Source organism: Patella vulgata, chromosome 5, assembly GCF_932274485.2.
Source record: "Patella vulgata chromosome 5, xgPatVulg1.2, whole genome shotgun sequence".
Taxonomy (NCBI): Eukaryota; Metazoa; Mollusca; class Gastropoda; family Patellidae; genus Patella; species Patella vulgata.
Window position 1 is genome coordinate 53,143,808 of NC_065883.2, and position 21,459 is coordinate 53,165,266.

The 21,459-nt window shown below is 36.8% G+C and overlaps 1 protein-coding gene and 1 long non-coding RNA gene across 2 annotated transcripts; one reads left to right on the top strand and one right to left on the bottom strand.

Moving 5' to 3' along the window:
* Window positions 1-3,356: 3,356 nt before the first annotated feature.
* Window positions 3,357-4,935, top strand: LOC126822422 (uncharacterized). Its single transcript, XR_007680817.1, has 3 exons — window positions 3,357-3,577; window positions 3,857-3,903; window positions 4,839-4,935. It is a non-coding gene; the product is annotated as an uncharacterized LOC126822422 (long non-coding RNA).
* A 2,122-nt stretch (window positions 4,936-7,057) lies between these two features.
* On the bottom strand, window positions 7,058-21,306 carry LOC126822421 (mitochondrial amidoxime-reducing component 1). The gene is made up of 6 exons (XM_050551320.2): window positions 21,046-21,306; window positions 14,674-14,850; window positions 14,285-14,459; window positions 11,303-11,443; window positions 10,948-11,084; window positions 7,058-8,323 (listed from the first exon to the last, which is right to left on the bottom strand). Exons 1-6 carry the CDS (start codon window positions 21,285-21,287, stop codon window positions 8,212-8,214), a joined length of 984 nt encoding a protein of 327 aa, XP_050407277.1. The 5' UTR covers window positions 21,288-21,306; the 3' UTR covers window positions 7,058-8,211.
* Window positions 21,307-21,459: the final 153 nt, after the last annotated feature.

Genomic DNA, 21,459 nt, shown 5'->3' on the forward strand with positions numbered 1-21,459 from the left:
TCGTGCGGGGAGTCTTTTCTTGTCCAATTTATTGCACGCGATGATAACATGGTTAACGGTCAAATTGTGGCCACATTCGCACTTCACTGGGTAAAATTTATGGTCGGTAATTAAATCCTTAGTTCTTAATCTTGTGATTAAACCCACAAATTTTGCGCGATGGGTGATTAATCTCCGTCTTTACAACCAGATCGTTGTTTAAATTGAATCTAAAAGTATTTGCTATGGCCAACTCAATTTTCCATTGTGATTTTATTTTAGTTTTGACGATGCTATTAAATTCCTGAACGCTATATTTTATTTTAAGTATTCGGTCTTGCAGAGGCTGAGTCCTTTGCGAGCCAGATTGTCTGCGGACTCATTGCCTGCTATGCCAACATGGGATGGTATCCATGTAAATTCTACGGGTTTATTTTTGTTTTGGAGGGAATTAACACTTGCTCTAATATTCTGAACAATTTCTGGCCTAGGTGGTTTTTTTGTCATGTATTATTGACTTTATGCTGCTAAGGGAATCTGACACAATGGCTGCTCTTTGAACGGTGGATGACACGAGCCACTCAAGGGCTGTGGATATTGCCTTTAGTTATGCTGTATAGATAGAGCATCCATCTGGTAGCCTTTTCGATATATTAACATTAAATTCGGGAATGACCACACCTAATGCAGTTTTGGTAGTGTTTGGATCGTGAGACCCGTCCGTGTATATTTTCACATGCGATGACCATTTTTCGTTCAAGAATTCCCTCGATAGCAATAGAGCCAGTTGATTAATTTATAGAATCTGCCGGCACGTGATTAACACTCAATGTAATTGTAATAGTTAATCCACGATAAATACGATTAGAATTTTAAGATTTTTTTCCGCCAGTTCTCAAAAAGAATCGCCAGTACCGCAAAACGTTATCGACAAAATCAAATTTTAATCGCCACCGTCATATTTTTATCGCAAATTGCGACTTTGGCGACCGACAGCGTTAGCAGTCTCAGTTTTTTCGCCGTACTACATACATGTTTTAGTTATCTGAGTAATTGTTCATGTAGCGCAAGGAACATATGCGCCATGGCAGTGGCAGTTTTTTCGCCGTACTACATACATGTTTTAGTTATCTGAGTAATTGTTCATGTAGCGCAAGAAACATATGCGCCATGGAAGAATTGCGATTGGCTCCATGTCTATCTAAATGAAGCGTTGTTATCTGCTGACATAATCAAATTAATTAAGTCATTGATTGGGAGTCAGCGGTAAGACATACTCCTCGCAGTGTTTCGTTTGATTAGATCTAATCCCACTTAACACTGCTGTAATGAAAGCAAATTCCTGTTTCAAATCATCTGGTCAATAGACCGATTAACAACCAATAGCTAACTGCGTAACAATATCATTACGCTTTAAACATAGCTCTAAATTGGACCAAATATGTTTACATAACGTTACGTCATGACTCACGATTTTATTATTCCCAATTAACCAGTGCATAGCAAAAAAAAACTAATTGCGTGACAAACGAGGCTATCAAAACGAATACAATGTAAACAATACTGTTTGGAGACGAACAATACTTTCACCGTTTTTAATACCTTAAATCACTGATCAAAGTTTTAGGGAAGACCCCAGATAAAACGAAGGGCTGGAACGTGGCTGTACTTGGGATAGATTTGATTGACCGGGAAAAACAGGCACACTCCCTCAAAAGCTCATATATCAGAAGCCAATCCAGCAATGGCCAGAGAGGGATTTCTCGGGCCATTGCTTCAGGAATATGACAACTATATGCAATACGATCTATGTTCTACCGAGACGCTCAGTGTTATAGCCAGTATTTTGTTGACATCCATCCTGGAGTGATTGTGGATGGTGCCCTAGATTTAGAACCGCCCCGCCCCAACCCGCTATTCCCAGCTTCTGGATCCGCCACTGGCCCCTAGAAAACTTGCACCTCTGGTGCTCGACTCCTGACTTCGTCACTCGTATTAGGGGCATGTGCATCAGTCGGTCGCATTTTTGCTAAACACCCCCCGAAGCAAAATCTTTATGTACGACCCTGCAGGTCAAACAATATCATGTGCAATGGGGAGAGAATTAGTCTGACCCCGTCTATAGCAATGCTAGTTATCTCATGATACAGAGAGGTTAGGTGGCCGAATGGTTAACGCGTGCGCGTTCCATCATAAGGTCTCCGCTTGTAATTGACCAGTCTGTCCAACCTCGTGGGTTTTCCCTAGGTCTTCCGGTTTCTTCCCACTGCTAAAGTCCCCTACGCGCAAGCGAATTCTTAAAATAATATTAAAAACCATATGTTAGTCCCGAAATGATCTAGTTTCTCTCTCTCTCTCTCTGATTTGAAAATTGGCAATTTTCCATAGCAATCAGCCGTCTCTTTTGTATTTATAGGGTCATTGTGTATTATCACCTCCACTCCTAGAATAGTAACCTGTCCGTTCCCTAGGTCAGGGTAAAGATTATCTAAAAACGACCGTTCTTATTATCTTATCTAGATTCCACGTGTAAGGTTTAGCCACAATCACTCTACGATGGTAAGCTAAGCATTTTATTCTTCTTACACATATTTATTTAAAGAACAATATTATCACCAGTATTTAAAATAACATAAATTATTATTATTTATTATTATTATTGTACATTTTTATGGCGCACAAATTCTACGACTAAGTGCTAACGTGCACTTTGCAAAATATGGTACAGAAAATAAATATGCTAATAACATAAATAAATGAAAATACAAATAAGACTTACATGTAAACATTGAAATTGAAATCAACTTAAAATCTGATAAATTTCCCTCACTAATGTATAAACTGTCATTACGATGCATAAATTAAAATGATGTTTTAAAGCCTTTAAGAATATGTGCGTTTTCAATTTTTTTCACGCGACGATAAACAGGTTCTTATATTTCGAGGTAGTTTGTTCCGGAGAAGATGGGATTGAACAAAAAATGAAAGATTACCAAATAAACATTCTAGAAACGAACATGGGTCCGTTAAAAATCTGAGATTTCTTGTTTGGAAATGAACTTCAAGGAGCTCTGACAAATATTAGGGACAGAGGTTATTAAAGCATTTATAAAAGAAGGAGTATTTTGAACTTAAATCTAAAGGAAATAGGTGAACAATGTAGATAAATACAATATGAGAGTAATATACGAGATGAAAGTTTGAGTCGTTAGGGCTACGGATGAAGTTAAGCTCTAGATTCTGCTTCATGCTCGAATTTTACAATGCCAACACTACCAACACTGAATTTGAAAACTCTCTCTCTCTCTCTCTCTCTCTCTCTCCATGGGTTTATCAATTACACACCTTTGTATTTTACAGTTCATTCGAGTCCTCTGTGTTATTGCTTGTGTAGCGAGCTGCCTTGCTGTCGGACCATGTGCTCCTAATGAAGACTTTTTAGCTATCTTGAAGGCCATTCACAAGTCACCATCTTATAAAAGTCTTAATGGTGAACAACAAGTTATGCTATCAGAATTATTTGCCGAGGCTGCCTCTTGTCAACTCACAGCTTATATTCAAGTCATTGGTTATGCCAAAGTCCTGGCTCTGATTGACCGTGAGTGATTTTTCTTTTTAAAATACAATAGGATAACATTTAACAAACATGGGTTAACTATGAAGTCGTCAAACAAAGAGTGATGTTAACTGTTCTAGAAAGGATAATTCGCCCCCGCCCCCCGCCGCCCACGACACGCATCACTCTGTCACCACTTATAAATTATGTCCTGGGATTTTTTACTTTTATGAGATTAACTCCTCAAAACCATAATTTCTGTTAATCATTTCGTTTACCTAATTAAAACTATAATATTGTAACATTTTAATTTATTTTCAGATTTATCGACATCTGAGGCTCATTTCCTCAGTAATTACTTGCAACAGGTAAATATTTTCCAACCTATTATAAACCCCTCCTGTTTCCTGTTTTATGGTAATCCGACCGACCCTATATATTTTGGTACCAAAGTCGCCGACCCCAAACCTTTGTCTTACCTATTTCCCAGGTCCTACAATCGATTTTGGCAGGATTCTCTGCAGACAAATCCAAACGCTGAAAACTTGGTATTTACAGTAGTGCAAATCGGTATTATTTTCAGGATTAAACTAAGCTAAAAGGAAAGACATACATAATAAAAAACTTAATGACATGACAAAGGCTACAGAATGCAAGTATCCATGACATAGGAGCATCCTGTTTATTCCCACTTCATATTTAGGTAATCTAATGCTACTAACGGTACAGCTAGGAATATTGTGGTTCGTGAAGAAAGCCAATACTATTTCCCGGTTTATATAATCATTTAAAACACCCAAGACAATGCCAAAAATAAAGTTTTTGTTTAATACTGGAACATCAAGAAAATAAAATATATACTCCAGCTAGTATTTCATATATTGTTTATTACGGATATTTTATAATCTGAATACGTGCATTTATTTAGGGTGAAGTAGCCAATTTTGGAGATGCATTACTCAAAACCGATTCCTTCATTTTAAATTTTTAATCAGTAGGCCCTACTAAGGTCAAACGCACCCTTTGGCCACAGAAAACACTTGTTCAGAGGTCCTGTGAGCCAGATGTTATTTTCAGTATTGTCTGGAAGAAAAGGTCGAACCATAAAGAAATGGGTGTAAAGTATGTTTCGCCATAATTTTACAAATATTTGAAAAAAAAAAAATCAACCTCGCAATGTCGTATAGTGTGGTGGAAAAGAACACGTAGGCAATAATTTTTTTCTTTTTTTGAAAGGGGGGGGGGGGGGGGTACCCCAAAAATGCTATAGATTGTGCAAGTCTTGATATTATCTTAATTTCAGCATCTAGCATGGGAACAGTCTCTGGGCAGTATTGTTACAGGACCGGCAAAACAGAATTCCACCACTACACCCACCCCTAGTACCAAATAAACGTCTGTCAATATGTTTAATTAAATAAAATCCTTTTAACAAACTGATGATTTCACCTTTCACTTGAAAACTGCTGTTGATTGATTTAGGACTACTAAAAATCAAATTATAAACAGGTTGCCGGACAAAATAAAAATATACCCATATCTGGATAATCTGAACAAAACTTTAACAGAAAAGGATGGTAACCCTAGTCTCTAAAAAGATATGCGTCATACGTCCACATTTCTGCTTTGATTGAAATAGTACTTTTTACTATTAAGAGAACAGGGCCGTAACTAGCTCAGAGCAACGAGGGGGGCGGGAAGTGTTCTCAGGGGTGCTGTAATATTGATTGACAATGTATATCGAAATTTTTTTCACAGGGGGGGGGGGGGCGATCCATGATTGGATGATAAGGTTCAATAAAGTAAAACGAGACATAATTCTAGACGTAATAAACGGAAATTGCTGAAATTCAATAGAATTGTTCTTTTTACTATCTTAAATGGCACATTTAAATTTCATACAGATCGGCAGATAACTTTAGAGGTTAGAGCATTCACAAAGTGAAACAACGGCCATAACTCTAGAAGTAATAAACGGAAATTATTGAAATTAAATAGGTTTCTTCATCTCACTAATGTAAACCACATATATCAATTTTAAAACAATCTGTTAAAAACAGTTAGAGCGTTCACAAGAAATTGTGGACGGCAGACGGACGGACGGGGGTATAAAAAAATATAAAGCCAGGCACACCGTGAAAATGTACCCACACAGCAGCTATTTCTCAACAGCAGCTTATCTGGAAGGCGGAAGCATATATCTCTGGGACGTATAGTGCTTGATTGCTGAATATAAACAGGGTCCGTCGTCTGTTTATACTGTCGGCATTTTGGGGTTAATATAGGTGCAATTGTGAATTGAAAGCAAAAACAAAATGGATAGTAATACGTTATCAGACGAATAATCAGTTCTTTTTAGCCAACGGATTCACGATGGAATAGATGTGAATGCAAATTCCGGCGAGGATCTACTGCTAGTCAAAGGCTAAAGAAAATTTGGATCAAAAAGCAATTCTGACAGCGAGCCGTGGATGTTTTCGGTATGTTCTGAGAAGGATTTGACCGACTGTGGTAAATGGACTGTACCCAAAAATACTTTACAAAGGAACTCTTGGGCTATAAATACTTTCAAGTCTTGGAGTGTGTGGAGAAATAATCGAAATGTGGACGAAAAGAAAATTCTGAAAGATATCTTAGCCATGGATAACCGATCTAAATATGCCGATAAGTACGCCATCTATTTCGGTGCTGAATGCTATAGCAAACGGTCAATAAAAAATTTTAATTGTCAAAAGAATAAAAATTTATTTCTGTGTTCTTTGTATTATTTCGATCATCAACGTCATATGAGCCGAATAATTATATCAACCTGTGATGACGTCATGACAGGTTGATATGACAGGTTCTAGAGGGTCCACGGTATTACATACTTTTACACTATTTGCGTACAACAAGCAGCCATTTTGTCAAGTAGTTTCAGTCCGATTTTCAAGAGAACGCTAAACATCGGTTAATCCTGCTATGACCCCAATGCTTCACACCAAATTTGAAAACTTAAAAGAGGGCAAAACTCAGGTGCGGAAAGTCGATTATCGATAGGGTTCGTACTCCCATGACCACAATGCTTCACGCCAAATTTAAAAAATCGTCAAAAACTCGGGGCTTGGATGGCCGAATGGTTAGCGCGTGTGCGTTGTATCATAAGGTCTGTCATTGAGTCAACTGGCATGGTTTCGATTCCACGATTGTATTTTACAAGGAGTAGGGTCGGCTGTCCAGCATCGTGGGGTTTTTTCTGGGTTCTCCGGTTTCCTCCCACTGCTAAAGACCCCTACGCGCAGGCGAATTATTGAAATAAAAGTGACCCATGTTAGTCCCGAAATGACCTAGTTTGCGTTGAGTGGACGTTAAACCCCACTCTCTCTCACTGTAGCCTCTACCGCGTTTACAAGCCAACTGTTGACGGACGGGCGGATAGGCTGACGGCATAATACGCCTACACTGAAATGTGGGCGTATAAAAAAACAACTTCTTATAAATGTGTAAATCAATTTATTAACGATTTAACAATTCATAAAAAAAAAAGCTTTATCAAAAAATCTACACATAATATATTATTATATAAGGCGAAATTTTATCGAAATCTTAAATAATCATACCTATAATATGGTCAATTAGATTATAATATATACAGTCCTTTTATGGTCCATTTAGATCTATAATAACAAACGATCGAGAAGGCTAAGATAATATAATTGCCGGGTAATCAAAATATTAAAAATCTCATAATTGATGAGATTCATAAATTATTGTGCCCAACCAAACTCAAACTTGATAGAAAATTAAGTCGTTGCCGAGTATATATATCTATTCATTATCTCGTACTAACCTCTTTCAACAATATTCAAACCCGTTCTCTATCTAGAATGAATCAAGTTGTATCGCTACCTGAGAATTTATTGACACGTATTTAATAGGAACACAAGCTGGGTAAAACTAATGTCTGGTAACCCCAGAGCTCGTATAAAAGACTTCAGCCATGGACAAGACCTATTTTTCTCTAATGATTTTCTATCTGGCCAAAATGGCAGATGTAAAAATCCTGATGATAAAAGACTACTAAGCAAACTGATATGGCTTTAACAAGTTTTTTATTAACATTTTTGATTGTGTGAGATAACTATTTTGATTAACAAACATTAGCCTCCTGTTTGTTTGTGAAATGTTTCACAAAAACATACAATCTAATTAAAACTAGATGTTTTTTTTCCGTTTATTTTATTTGGATGGTGACTCCATTAATATCTAAAGATGTGTTTAAGGAAAGGGCGTTCTAGGCCTGTGAGGTCAACAAATTAGAACAGTTCACCTGAATAATACAGTCAAGCCCATTATCGACAAATCAATCTCCTTTAATTTTTTTTGTGAAATATTTTGTTTCAAGTGTTTTGATTAGAAGGCTAATCTCGAGTCCACCAATCAAATCTTCGTATTACTGAACACGTCCTGTAAAGACCCCGATGAGATAGATTAAACTGCCAAAAATATAATGGAGTAAATAAAATGTAACGGAATGTTGATATAATTATAATTAGATAGAAAAACATTGTCTATAATAATTTAATATGAAAAATTGTGAGTACTTTCTATGACAATAAAAATCATAATCAAAATAAAAAATACTAATAATAAACAAAATAGAAAGAAAGAAAGAATATTTTTATAGCAGTATTATATTAACGCATAAGTGCAAATATCGGGTCTCCAACGTTGATCTGGCCGGGTGCATCCAAAGTAAAGTTGATTCCAAAGGCTGGTTTTGGTCCATATGGATCCTTTAATCGAAATCTACAAAAACAATAAAATATATGCACACAATAAATTATAATTCATTTTAAAGGATAAAACGGATATCGGTTGGAGTTTAATGTTTCATTTTTAGAATACCATATAATAATCATTTTATATCGTTAGGTCTGCAAGGAAATTTTCTCGTTGGACATACTGTTATTAACGACATTCGAATTTTGTCACACCTGAGTCACATATCCTTGCTGCACCCAAAGCTTTATCCTGGATTGGAGTAGGCTGTGCAAGAGACTTGGAGCTTAGATTTCGAACTTGGGTCATTCTAAAATCAACTTCAGTGTTCTCTAAGTTCTAACTATAGAACAATAAAAACGATAGGGTTGTATTACATTCAGTGGTTCTCAACCTGTTTTTTGCCAACGGCACACCTTGGAACACATGAAAACATAGCGGCACACCTGGCTAAATACATATGAAAAATATTTGAATTTTGCAAAATTAAAACATGGTAAGTCAGCCGTCATACAACCGCAGACAGAGACTAGTCATAGACACATAGAATGACCCAAACTACATAAAGAAAAACACAGATTTTCAGTGGACACCAGTGAATACTCAATTGGGATCACTTGTTTTTCGCGTGTTCTTAGTGTGCCGTTCAAAATTCCGCGGCACACTTACGAACGAATTTGTTATGGTCACGAGTTCCAGGTATGTCCTCCTTGCTAATGACGAAAAACTTAATTCCAATGATGTGCGCAGTCGCACAATAGAAAAGTGTTTTGGTGTCCAGAAAATGTATACCTGCTTTGACACTGCCTTACTGAGACTGAAGTCTGATGGGGGGAGGGGTAAAAATTTAATAATTAAATATCATTCGAACTCCAAGTTGGTATTATTTTCAAACTGGTAATCATAAGTAGAGCATTTATCTACGTTCGGATTGTAAGTTGAATATCCAATTCGAGGTCAATCTGATTAAAACACAGATCCTATTTCGTTTCGTTTTTATAGTTCAAAATTTTGTTTTACATGTATTTACTACACTAGGATCTGGAAGAGTTGCGTTATATAACCTGCGTTCTGGATGGTGTGTGGTATTAGCCAATGAAACGGTCTGTTACGATGAGGTTTTGGCGTGAGACGCACGGAACAGTGGGTAACCTACTAGAAACATCAATGCTGATTGGTTAATCAAATGTCTGACGTATGACCTCTGACGCGACCTTCCACTACAACCGGTCAGATCCTCATGTAGTCTAGGACATCGAAAGTATAAAAAAACCGAAACGAAATATAGATCTGTATTTTAATCAAATTGATTTGAGTTTAACAAGTTAAAATATATGTAATTCGAAAACAAGAAAGATAGGTTGCCAGGCATCGAAACATACACTCACAGCAGCTAAATCGTCCGGGCAGTCAACAAGAGTTGTCGCATATTTTTACTTTTGTCGGTAATGAAACATTTATAATACACTAAAATCTGATTTTAAAATAACAAATCAGAAAATCATTAGAATTTGTTTGGCCCAGGCTAACTTTTAGTATACAAAACATTTAATATCATGGATTTAGCTGTTCAAATTATAAAAAACACCCATTGAAAATCAATATACTTGTTCGTTTCAAGACCTTAAACTCTGTATATCAAGCCAAAGTCAATCGAAACGATTATATATGTGCGTTAACACGGTGTATAAATATAAAATCAATCAGATGATAACTATGGTCATAAAGCATCCAATCGATTTTTCAAAACGATCAGTAATAATCGAAAATCGTTGAAAATCAATAGGATTCTTCATCTGATGACCCTAAGTACTCTGTATAAATTTAAAGTCAATCGGACATTAACTTTAGCCGGTAAAGCGTCCACAAGATTTTTCAAAGTGATCAAAGGCCATAACTCTGGCAGTAATTATCGGATATCATTGAAAATCAATAGACGTCTTCGTCTCATGACCTTAAACACCGTGTATAAATTTAAAGTCAATCGGATATTAACTTTAACCTCGAGCGTCCACAAGCAATTGTGGATGCCGGACCGACGGAGGCGACGACAATTTACGACCACATTTCAATGTGGGTGTATAAAAAACACCCTCTTGAATTTTCGATATGTTATAGTACACCTACTCTTTAAACAGCAATAAAATTTTCAGCCGAATCCATGCAGTCCCACATCGATTTTTGTTTAGTTTAAAATAAAACAACTTCAAAATATGATATTTCCGCGCATGCGCATTCGACAAAAAAAAAATCCGACCTCTCTTTCCAGACCAGAGTTGGGATCAGCGTAGGCTATAGGTTTACATATGACTATAAATTTCAGCTTGATACTTCAAGTAATTTGGAAATTATTGACATTGTTTCATTTTTCGGGGTGCACCGATTTAGAAACACCCCACTTTGGAAAAATGTCTACAAAATCTTTAATAGTCGGAATTTTTGTAAAATATTTTGGATCGAGAGGTTTCATAAGGCAGCACTTCTATGAAAAAAATATGAGCGAAATCGATGACGGTGGGTTCTCCCGCTGGTCGAATTGACGTGGAATGACCCAAGGGCGTTCTTAGTTTTATAAATATTTTCATTGTAGTATTTTTACTAATTTCAACATTCAAAAGTTTTAAGAACTATATATATAAAACCCTACTTACTTTTTCAATGTTGCTAGCGGTTCTTCTTGTTTATCCTTTTCACCTTTAAACTGATCAACAGTAACAAGAACACATCGAGTACATGCGTCTAATGCTCGTAATTTTGCTTCACCAATCTGGATTTTACTCCAGCTGTCCTGTAACATTACAAATGGAACACATGTAACCAATTATACATAATTGTCAGCGCAATCGTGCATAAGCATTTTCATACATCGCCTCTACATGTGGAAGAATAACATAGTTAAAATCAGTGTTATGCTGGTTATTCTATAAAGACCTGACTTTAGAAAACTTGATATGACTTCTACCGTTAATTTTTTTCAAATAAATCTCCAGCATATGGAAGACCTACCTCAGCAAATGCTTCACAGCCGTCAGCAATAATATTGGCTCGGAAATTGAGAATTGGAACAGGTTTGGCTAACCTCTCATTGAGTTGATTTAAAGAAGAGTTGGATAAAACCATATATGAGCAGTAATCCGAGAAAGCTGTCTGAAAAACAAAATGAATCAACCAATGGGCATACGAAATGACCACGTCTTTGTATTATGAATAAGTTAGATTCAATTTTTACAAGTGAAAATGAAATCTAATAAGCTAACAATTCGACCCCGAATCACCGAATCAAATACCAAGCTCACACAACAATGGATGATCCGAATACTTCACACCAAATTTGTAAAAGGAAATCCGTTAAAAACTGTAGCCTCTATAGCCTTCATAAGGTTTTCAGCAAAGAGGGTAACTTCGGAATGGATCAACCAATAAAACATAAGAGAGCTGGAGAGATGGGGTTTAATGTCACCTTAACAACACAAACTAGAAATGAAATGAAATGAAATGGGGTTTAAAGTCCTACTGTTCTGCTCCTAACCTGGGCTAATGAAGACGGGCATACGCCACACAGTGTGCTATGAGGGGAATTTTGCCCGGGCAGCGGCGCTACGGCCTACTCTTATATCGAATTCCAACTGCCAAGGGATCTTTTACGTGCACGCCAATGTGTACACGGAACCTCGGTTTTTTGTCCCATCCGAACGACTAGACAGCTGTCCTTGCCAGGCCCTCCATCTGGAAAATCTGGATGAACTTTTTCGGCCAATGCAGGGATCGAACACCCGACCTCCAGGCTAGCGAACAAGATAGGTTGCCAGGCAAGGAAACATACGCCCACGGCAGCTAAATCGTCCGGGCAGTCAACAAGTGTTGTCGCATATTTTTACTTCTTTCGTTAATGAAACATTTATAATATACTCATGAAGTAATTATCAGAAAACCATTAGAATTTGTTTGGTTTTTAATATCATGTATTTAGCTGTTCAAGTCATAAAAATTCATTGAAAATCAATATACTTGTTCCGTCTCAAGCTCTTAAACTCTGTGTATCAATCTGAAGTCAATCGGATGATAACTTTAGCCTCTAGAGCGTCACAAGATTTTTCAAAGTGATCAAGGGCCATAACTGTGACAGTAATTATCGAAAATCACTGAAAATGAATAGACCTCTTTGTCTCATGACCTTAAACACTGCGTATAAATTTAAAGTCAACCGTATATTGACTTTGGCCTCTAGAGTGTCCACAAGATTTTTCAAAGTGATCAAGGGCCATAACTCTGGCAGTAAATATCGAAAATCACTGAAAATGAATAGACTTCATCTTATGACCCTAAACACTGTGATATTAACTTTAGCCTTTAGAGTGTCCAAAAGATTTTTCAAAGTGATCAAGGGCCATAACTCTGGCAGTACTTATCGTAAATCGCTGAAAATCAATAGGATGCTTCGTCTCACGACCTTAAGCACTGTGTATAATTACTCTGGCAGTAATTATCGAAAATCACTGAAAATGAATAGACTTCTTCGTCTCATGACCTTAAACACTGTGTATAAATTTAAAGTCAATCGGATATTGACTTTAGCCTCTAGAAATCCACAAGATTTTTCAAAGTGATCAAGGGCCATAACTCTGGCAGTAATTATTTGAAATCGCTGAAAATCAATAGGATTCTTCGTCTCGGATATTAACTTTGGCCTTTAGAGCGTCCACAAGATTTTTTGAAGTGATCAAGGGCCATAACTCTGGCAGTAATTATCGAAAATCGCTGAAAATGAATAGACGTCTTCGTCTCATGACCTTAAACACTGTGTATAAATTTAAAGTCAACCGTATATTGACTTTGGCCTCTAGAGTGTCCACAAGATTTTTCAAAGTGATCAAGGGCCATAACTCTGGCAGTAAATATCGAAAATCACTGAAAATGAATAGACTTCATCTTATGACCCTAAACACTGTGATATTAACTTTAGCCTCTAGAGCATCCACAAGATTTTTCAAAGTGATCAAGGGCCATAACTCGGGCAGTAATTATCTGAAATCGTTGAAAATCAATAGGCTTCATCGTCTCGTGACCTTAAACACTGTGTATAAATTTAAAGTCAATCGGATATTAACTTTGACCTGTAGAGCGTCCACAAGATTTTTTTAAGTGATCAAGGGCCATAACTCTGGCAGTAATTATCGGAAATCGCTGAAAATCAATAGGCGTCATCGTCGCATGACCTTAAACACTGTGTATAAATTTAAAGTCAATCGGATATTAACTTTGGCCTCTAGAGCGTCCACAAGATTTTTTGAAGTGATCAAGGGCCATAACTCTAGCAGAAATTATCGGAAATCGCTGAAAATCAATAGGCTTCTTCGTCTCATGACCTTAAACACTGTGTATAAATTTAAAGTCAATCGGATATTAACTTTGGCCTGTAGAGCGTCCACAAGATCTTTTGAAGTGATCAAGGGCCATAACTCTGGCAGTAATTATCGGAAATCGCTGAAAATCAATAGGCTTCTTCGTCTCATGGCCTTAAACACTGTATATAAATTTAAAGTCAATCGGATATTAACTTTAGCCTCTAGAGCGTCCACAAGCAATTGTGGACGCCGGACCGACGGACGGACGGACGGGGGCGACGACAATATACGACCACATTTCAATGTGGGCGTATAAAAAACTAACATTTCGGGACTACCATATGGTAGTTTTATTTCAATAATGAGATTGCGTGTTGGGGATCGAAACCACACCACTAGAATCTATGACATACCTTATGGTCTAAAGTGTCTGACAAACATAAAACATACAAGACTGTACCACCTCTATTCATTATAAATACACTGTTTTAACTAATGACGGCCGTATTTTAAAAACATTGCAAGAAAATAACCACTTTCACCAAGAAAATAAATTCATTTTGAACATTATAATATATAGGCCTATCAAAGAAACGTACTAAGAGCTAATTTCTCTTTAAACAACAAATATTTCACAACTTACAAGATCGCCTTCAAGAGCCGGATGCGACCAGTTTTTCTGAGCTTTAGACGAATCTCTTTTTTCTAGAGTAGCTTCTGAAAAGTGAAGACGGAGACCTTCTCTCTGGAAATAACGACACAGCCAACTTGCTACGTCATCACCACAGTCTAATGATTGAACTGTATCTGTTTTGACGCTAAAAATCAAAATGAAAGAAAGGTTTTTACATCAATAGGCTTTTAAGATAATATTTAATTAATTTTGACCCTCCAGATATATTTAAAATTCTGTACGTTCCTAGTTGTATTCTAAAGCAATCAAAAGCTACTAGAAATGAGATAATTTAATGACATTTCATTTTGATTTCTAATATATATCTAAATTTGATCATAAAATCCATTTCAACTTACGTAACTTTACTCAATTGTGATTTATTCAGTTTTGGTTTTATTGGTATTCGACAGGTTCTCATTCCTGGTGCATCTAAATGCATCATATCACCATGTAGACTGGTTTTTATCAGTGCCATTTTTGGTTCCTGTCGTTGTGTTAGGTAGACACCATTGCTAGTAGACACTGTCCAATGTCTGTAGAGAGAAAACATTATTTTTCTGGTACTCTTATGGATAAATGATTTATCTATATACTCTCATGGATAAATAATTTATTAAATGTATAACCCTTTGTACGATTACTGACAGTGATGGGATTTTGAAAAGACTCCGCACATATTGTCACCATTTTTCAACGTACGAGGGCTGGCTGAAACGTTCTAAACCTGAAAAGGATAGATCAACTAGATTAAAACAAACTTTTGCCGCCAACAAGTACAATCATTGAATGGATGATAGACATATGAACCGCAACTTTAGTGTTACTATTGTCTTCGTGCCAGACCATCTTGTGAATCTACCCATTGAAATCACCAGAACTGGACAAAACTGACTATATGGTAGTCATGAAGTACCTGCAACTGAAAGGACCAACCCTAACACAGATACGTGCATGCCGACATGTAGCTACGAGAACGTAGCTAAAAACGTTGAGATATACTGATGTGTTTGTTTTTAGCTACGATTGGATGCCTTTAGTTCCAAGTGGCAAACTCAATTTCTTTATTAATGCATGTAACATCTTTAAAATAGATAAGTTTATGATATCATGATTAATTAAACTTACAGAGGCCAATGTAGTGGCACAACTGTTGCCTAACTCCAAATATTCACGTTTAAATTAATGAAACGTTGTTTTTGTCTGACATTTCACCGCCATCGAAATCCATTCATAGTTAATGTGCTTTCGATTGTCCTTTTGATTGGCTGTTATAAAAGCCTTATATTTAGCCCCGCCTTCATGATGACAGCGTATCGTTTAAAAAGATGGCGGTCTTAGTAACGGCTTAACGCCTCGATTTTAAAAACAACGATTTGTACCCGTTTCAGGTAGGATTATCTGCTTAATTGTAGTTGCGTGTTGTAGAAATATTATAAATAACAATAATCAATCGTTGTTTTGATTAAAACTATTGTCAATTTTGTTTAAAAATGTGAATCGCTCCGGCAGCTGCAACGTTATAGGTCATGGCCTCAGTTCTTAACTCGAAACACGGAGGGTTGAGAGATTAAGGTTTGTTATCTAGCCGACATGGTCTCCACTTTAAGGGATGATGCCCCTTCCTTTTCCATAGTAAAGAAGTGGGCTACGGAATTTAAGGGTGGCAGAGAGAGCCTTGACAATAACCCGCGCCCTCGAAGGCCATCAACAGCAATCATTCAAGAAAAGATTACCCGGGTGCATGCCACGGTAATGGCTGATCGACGATTGACTACTCGACATAATATTGGCAGTGTTTTGGGCATTCTCATGACAGGTTTAAGCACATTATCGCCAACGTGTTAAGAATGATAAATCAGCGCCGTTTGGAAGCAACTGATATTTTTTTTGGCCAGAATTATAACCATGGATGAGACCTGTTTCCAAAAATGAAAAAGGAACTAGCCGATTGTCATTTTCCAAGTAAGTAACGATCATGACGTCATGTCAGCTGTGAACCATTCAGAAACACAAAACTTTGCACACATTGTTTTTTTTATAGATGTAGGCTATTTGATACACTAATTAACAAAAGTTTTATAAGGGCTACATTTTAGTGAAAATAAGGCGAATAATTTTGAGTAAATCCTTAACCTAAGTCTGAGAATGCTTTAATTTGTGAACTCGGGGGCCAGGTCTGAACAGCGAGCCCTTGTATACCTCATCATGGCTCATGTTTCGATCCGATTTAGGCCCGCTCCTACGCGTTCCGCGCGCGGAAAAAAAGTCGTTCTCGATGAGCTACTTTTTTTTACGCTGGCGTTTTTTCTCGCGTGAAGCGTGCGCATGCGGATGTTTACATTCTGGCGTACAAACACGGGTTCTCTTCTACAATGAACCGCGCGCGCTCTTATTTCCAGAAGTTCAGCTTGCAAATGGCAGATTTTTGGACATGGTGACTGTTATTTTAAAAAGGCGGCGACTGAACGTAAACAGTGTTGGGCTCTGTGCTGTGATACAAAGATAAATCCTTACTCACTTATAAATAACGCCATTTACATGCGATTCCCCACACTTTTCACTTCAGCGTTTTTTTGTGTACAATGAAAATACAAACGTAGGCCGACATGGAAAGCGGGCCTTACACCAACATGTGCCAGGGTCGTGGCAAAAAACCAAAGCCGTGTGTTTTGAAAAAGAAATTCGATCCGTTTTATAACAAATGGGCTGGGCTGTGAATAAAGTGCCTCATGTCGATCGATATCATCAACAAAGTTTTGATCAGCCTTTAACGCAACCCACTTAAAATCGTAAACTTCAGCCAGGGTAGCGGCGAGTAAGCCAGATTAACATGTCCGTTTTCCATGTAGGCTACACGTTTTAGCATGTTACATGGAAAAGGTCGCATTTCATTTGCATTAGACCGACTTAGATTTCCATTTCGTGTGACTGTACCGGTATATTAAAGTGGCCAATTTTCCATAACTCAATATCATCCAGTCTTCGACATTGAAAACACGATTTATTTGTCAATTAAAATCAACATTGATGTTGTGATCTTACCGTGACAAAATAAACATTTTACCATTGGTACACGAATCGTGTACCATAATGCATTTCAGCGCCATTTGTAACAAGGGACTCGAAGAACGAAGCTAGACATATTCCACAAGTCATGACACCATATTCTTATCTGGAGAGCATGCGTAATAAATAGTATCGGTGCTACAGACTGGAATATCGAGACGCTAGAGATTGCCATTCGACTGAGACTTATTTCGCCGAACAATGATTAGAAATTACAGTAAAAACAGAAACGATTGAATGTCAATCAGTTTATATACATTCATATCATGTTGATTAATTAGTCATGGCCTGGTGGACCCAGACTCTAAACAATATATCTGGGGAAAGTGAGATGTCCCCAGCGTTGCGACCCATTTGTGTCAATTTCTGGGTCAAAATATTAGCGATTTAGCTCCTTTAGTTATTAAAATATTTCATGACATGACAAGTGTACAGTTATGAGATCTGCAGTAAGCAGGCGGTTCGTCATTGGCCTGGGCCCAACCCTTTACTTTTTGTTTTAAAATGATCTTGCATAACAGAACCAAACCGCTTCGGAACCTGTTTCAAAAATACGTAAAAACTATTAAATCAAAATCTCTCCGAATTACTTTTACAACGTGCCGCTGCCCGGGCAAAATTTCCCTCATAGCACACTGTATGGCGTATGCCCGTCTTCATTAGCCCAGTATAGGAGCAGAACAGTAGGACGTTAAACCCCATTTCATTTCATTTCACTTTTACAACGAATGCTATACATAATGATACTAGTTGTCTGAAAAAAACAATTGAACAGTTTCATGGCTGGACTTCAGCCTGCAGGCCGCGTCACAAAGCCTGCCAAAATTTTCCCCGCTAACATTTACCAATACGACATAATATATATCCTGTGAACTACTATGTACAATGCATTCGTCGGTTTTATCTGCGTCCATGTTCCGGCGAACTTCATAAAAACTCATAAAAAATTGGCAAACTTTTAATCTCGTCGTCAGATAAGTGTTTTCCCGTCACAGATTAACTTCGGTTTTCCTAGACTGGGATTCTCGGAAATCCATGCGGCCTGCAGGCTGGAGTCCAACACTGAAACTATTCAATTGTTTTTCAGATAACTAGTATCGTTATGTATATCAATCGTTGTGAAAAAAAATCGGAGAGATTTCGATTTGACAGTTTTTACGTATTTTTGAAACAGGTTTCAAATTGTGTTGGTTCTGTTATGCAAGATCATTTTCGACGTTCCAAAGTAAAAGTTCGGTGCTAAGACCCCTAAAGATCAATTTTAAATGTTCCTATTATTAATTAGAACAGGTTTCGCTTTACTTTTTATATTTTACATTGACATTTTATTGCTTTAAATGGTAAATTTCACCTTTTTGACCTCCAGAGTCACTAAGACTAAAGGTGGATTTACAAGTTTACATTTTTATTAAAAGTGTGATTACTTTCGATCATTTTCAGCTTCTTTTCATAATACAAGAATGACTGCGCATTCACCTTCTGTGCAAATGAGGACTGATTGCCACTCGGCGTCGTATTCTACGCAAAATTTTACTCTAAAAAATTTGGATCTGGTTTTGTGCCCATTTGATGGACACCCCCGCGCTTAGCCTCTAGTCTATTACAATGTGATTGCAATTGGAATTACGATTGTAGCGCTTTTGTCATATGTGATATTTATGTTGAATAAAGATTTGTCTACATGTATGTATTTTAAATTTTACATTTAATTTCTATTAAAATCCGATTTCGACAGTGACATAACGTGTTTATAGTGACAAAACGGTGTTTATTTATAGGCTATATAAAATAATTTTTATTTAAAGGTGGTTATTTCCAATAAAAGTATGGCAATTTTGGTATATATGGAAAGTAGAGATATCCAATCTTACTAGAAAAATACTGGATTCCCTGAAAAACACTCATGGAGCGTATACAGGACAAAAATGTCAGGGTTCTCATAATCGACAGCTCGACGATTAGGAATATCTGCACGCGTGACGTCAAAGGTTGCACACGGAGATTGAGCGCTTGATAGTATGTTGATAAACTTTATGAAGAATAAGACGTACAACACTTTCTGAGATAAAAATCACGGAAAAAGACGCAGGCAGTGGATAATCCGAGAATTTAATTAGGATTCGATATTTGTAATAAATAGTCAGCGATTAAAGACAACATCGTCTCGTGTATGCAATGAATTCTCCTCCGACTTTGCACCCGTAAGTCACGTGACACAAACATGACCTCGTTTGATCGATTTTTTTATAGCAAGGGTATTCCTTGACAATTACAGTGTTTTGAGAAGGATTTGAAGCAAATTTATGATAAATTAATTAGTTTGAATATGTTTTTAGGCCAAATATATCATCAAATCACCCAGTTTGTACGCGGGAATGTATCTTTAAATCCAAATTCAACCGTGGCATATAACGCGTTTATAGGCCTAGCGACAAAACGGTGTATGTTTATGTAAAATATGAAATTCTGTTTCTACGGCGTTAAGTATTTAAAAGAAATTACATTATATTTATTTATATAAGCGAACTAGCTGCATTGTGTTTGTGTACCTACATGGATAATGTCTGGCGTGGAAAATTATAAGTTATATAGGTTAGTTGCTGACGCGACATTTCGAGACCTACGTAAATTCATTTTTTATTTTTATTTATTTATTTTTTTTTAAAACAAACCCATTAATTAAACACACACATTTATTATAGAAAATCGTGTGAGAAGCTCGATACTGTACGTAGGGTGATCAATCAATCGAACGTTTGAAAAACTGTTCTGACTTACTGGATATATTTTCTTTCTTTTTTTATAAGTTTTAATTTGAGGTTTTAATAATTATTCACTGATTCGATATAATCATCGTTTTATTGTTTCTGTCATTCATCTTTAATCAAGGGAAAATATCATAAAAATGCAGGCTGTTCGATAATGTCGCCAATTTTTTTATCATTGGTTAGAGCCGTCTAAACTCGAGAAAATTTCCAGTAACTATTAGCCAACAGCATGCAAGCACAGAGGCCTACAATCTAATTTGCATAGCATACTTTATAGTAGCCTATTATTGGCTGGAATTCATTTTAGATCGATAACTCCAATGACCAATATGTAGTACCGTAGGTCTATATAGTGTGTAGTTGCTATATAATTTGCCATTAGGCCTATACAAAAAAACTAAGTAACTAATAGAATAATTTCACGTCAACAAAAATATTTCAAGCACCTATTTACTTTAGGCATCATGATTCCAGAACCGAGTATCGAATTCAGCGATACTTTTTTTTTGTTGCAAAAATAAAATTTTCATTGGACAATATTCAAGGATTCGTTAAACATGGGCTTTATTTGCAGTCTGGAAAGCACGTTTAATGTCCCTTCCTCATTCCTGTCATAAATGATGTTGATGCTTTTTATTTTCTTTGTAAAATGTTATGTGGATATTTGTATGCTGCCTCTTATGGGGTGTTTAGATACAATAAAATCTGTAATCTGTATTGATATTCCTTGAAAAGCGATGAAAGTCCCGTGTGGTACGAAACTCGTATTATTTGACGGGGATAGGTTTACTATTATGAAATTTGCGCCTCTACACCTGCCATTCCACACTAGAAGTAGGCCAACAAAGAACAGTTAAATAGATTTGCCTCCCTTTAATAGTTTAAATTAATTACCTATCGGTAACATTCCCATACTCGAGACCAACTTTAGTACACTTTGCACTCTGAACAGATAAACCTCCAAAAGATTTCACAGGATACACATACAATTCTGCCACTCGCCCAACAAAACGATACGTTGAACGTTCTTTCCAACTGCAATATGCGGCGAATCCATATTGTAACAAAGCACCTGCTGCAAGAGTGCCAAGAATAGCAGCTGGCGAATCGCTATCCACAGAAGAAAAGGCCACCATCTTGTTTGCTTGTAGCCTACTTGTACTTGTAGTGACTTGCGCTGTCACCTGTTAAGTATTATTGTTGACGTGTCTGATCAAAAAAAAATATTCGCAGATGTACTGTACTACTGATAGTGGACCTACTTTGCTTATACTATACTTATAGTATCGCGTTGTTTACATCCTGATC

What these genes read in the sequence shown, in the direction of transcription:
- LOC126822421 (XM_050551320.2), bottom strand. Translation starts at nt 21,287, where the DNA reads ATGGTGGCCTTTTCTTCTGTGGATAGCGATTCGCCAGCTGCTATTCTT. An exon ending in TATGGGAATGTTACCGATAG is followed by an intron (nt 14,851 to 21,045) that starts GTAATTAATTTA and finishes TTCTCTCTACAG; the next exon opens with ACATTGGACAGTGTCTACTA. An exon ending in TCACAATTGAGTAAAGTTAC is followed by an intron (nt 14,460 to 14,673) that starts GTAAGTTGAAAT and finishes TTTGATTTTTAG; the next exon opens with CGTCAAAACAGATACAGTTC.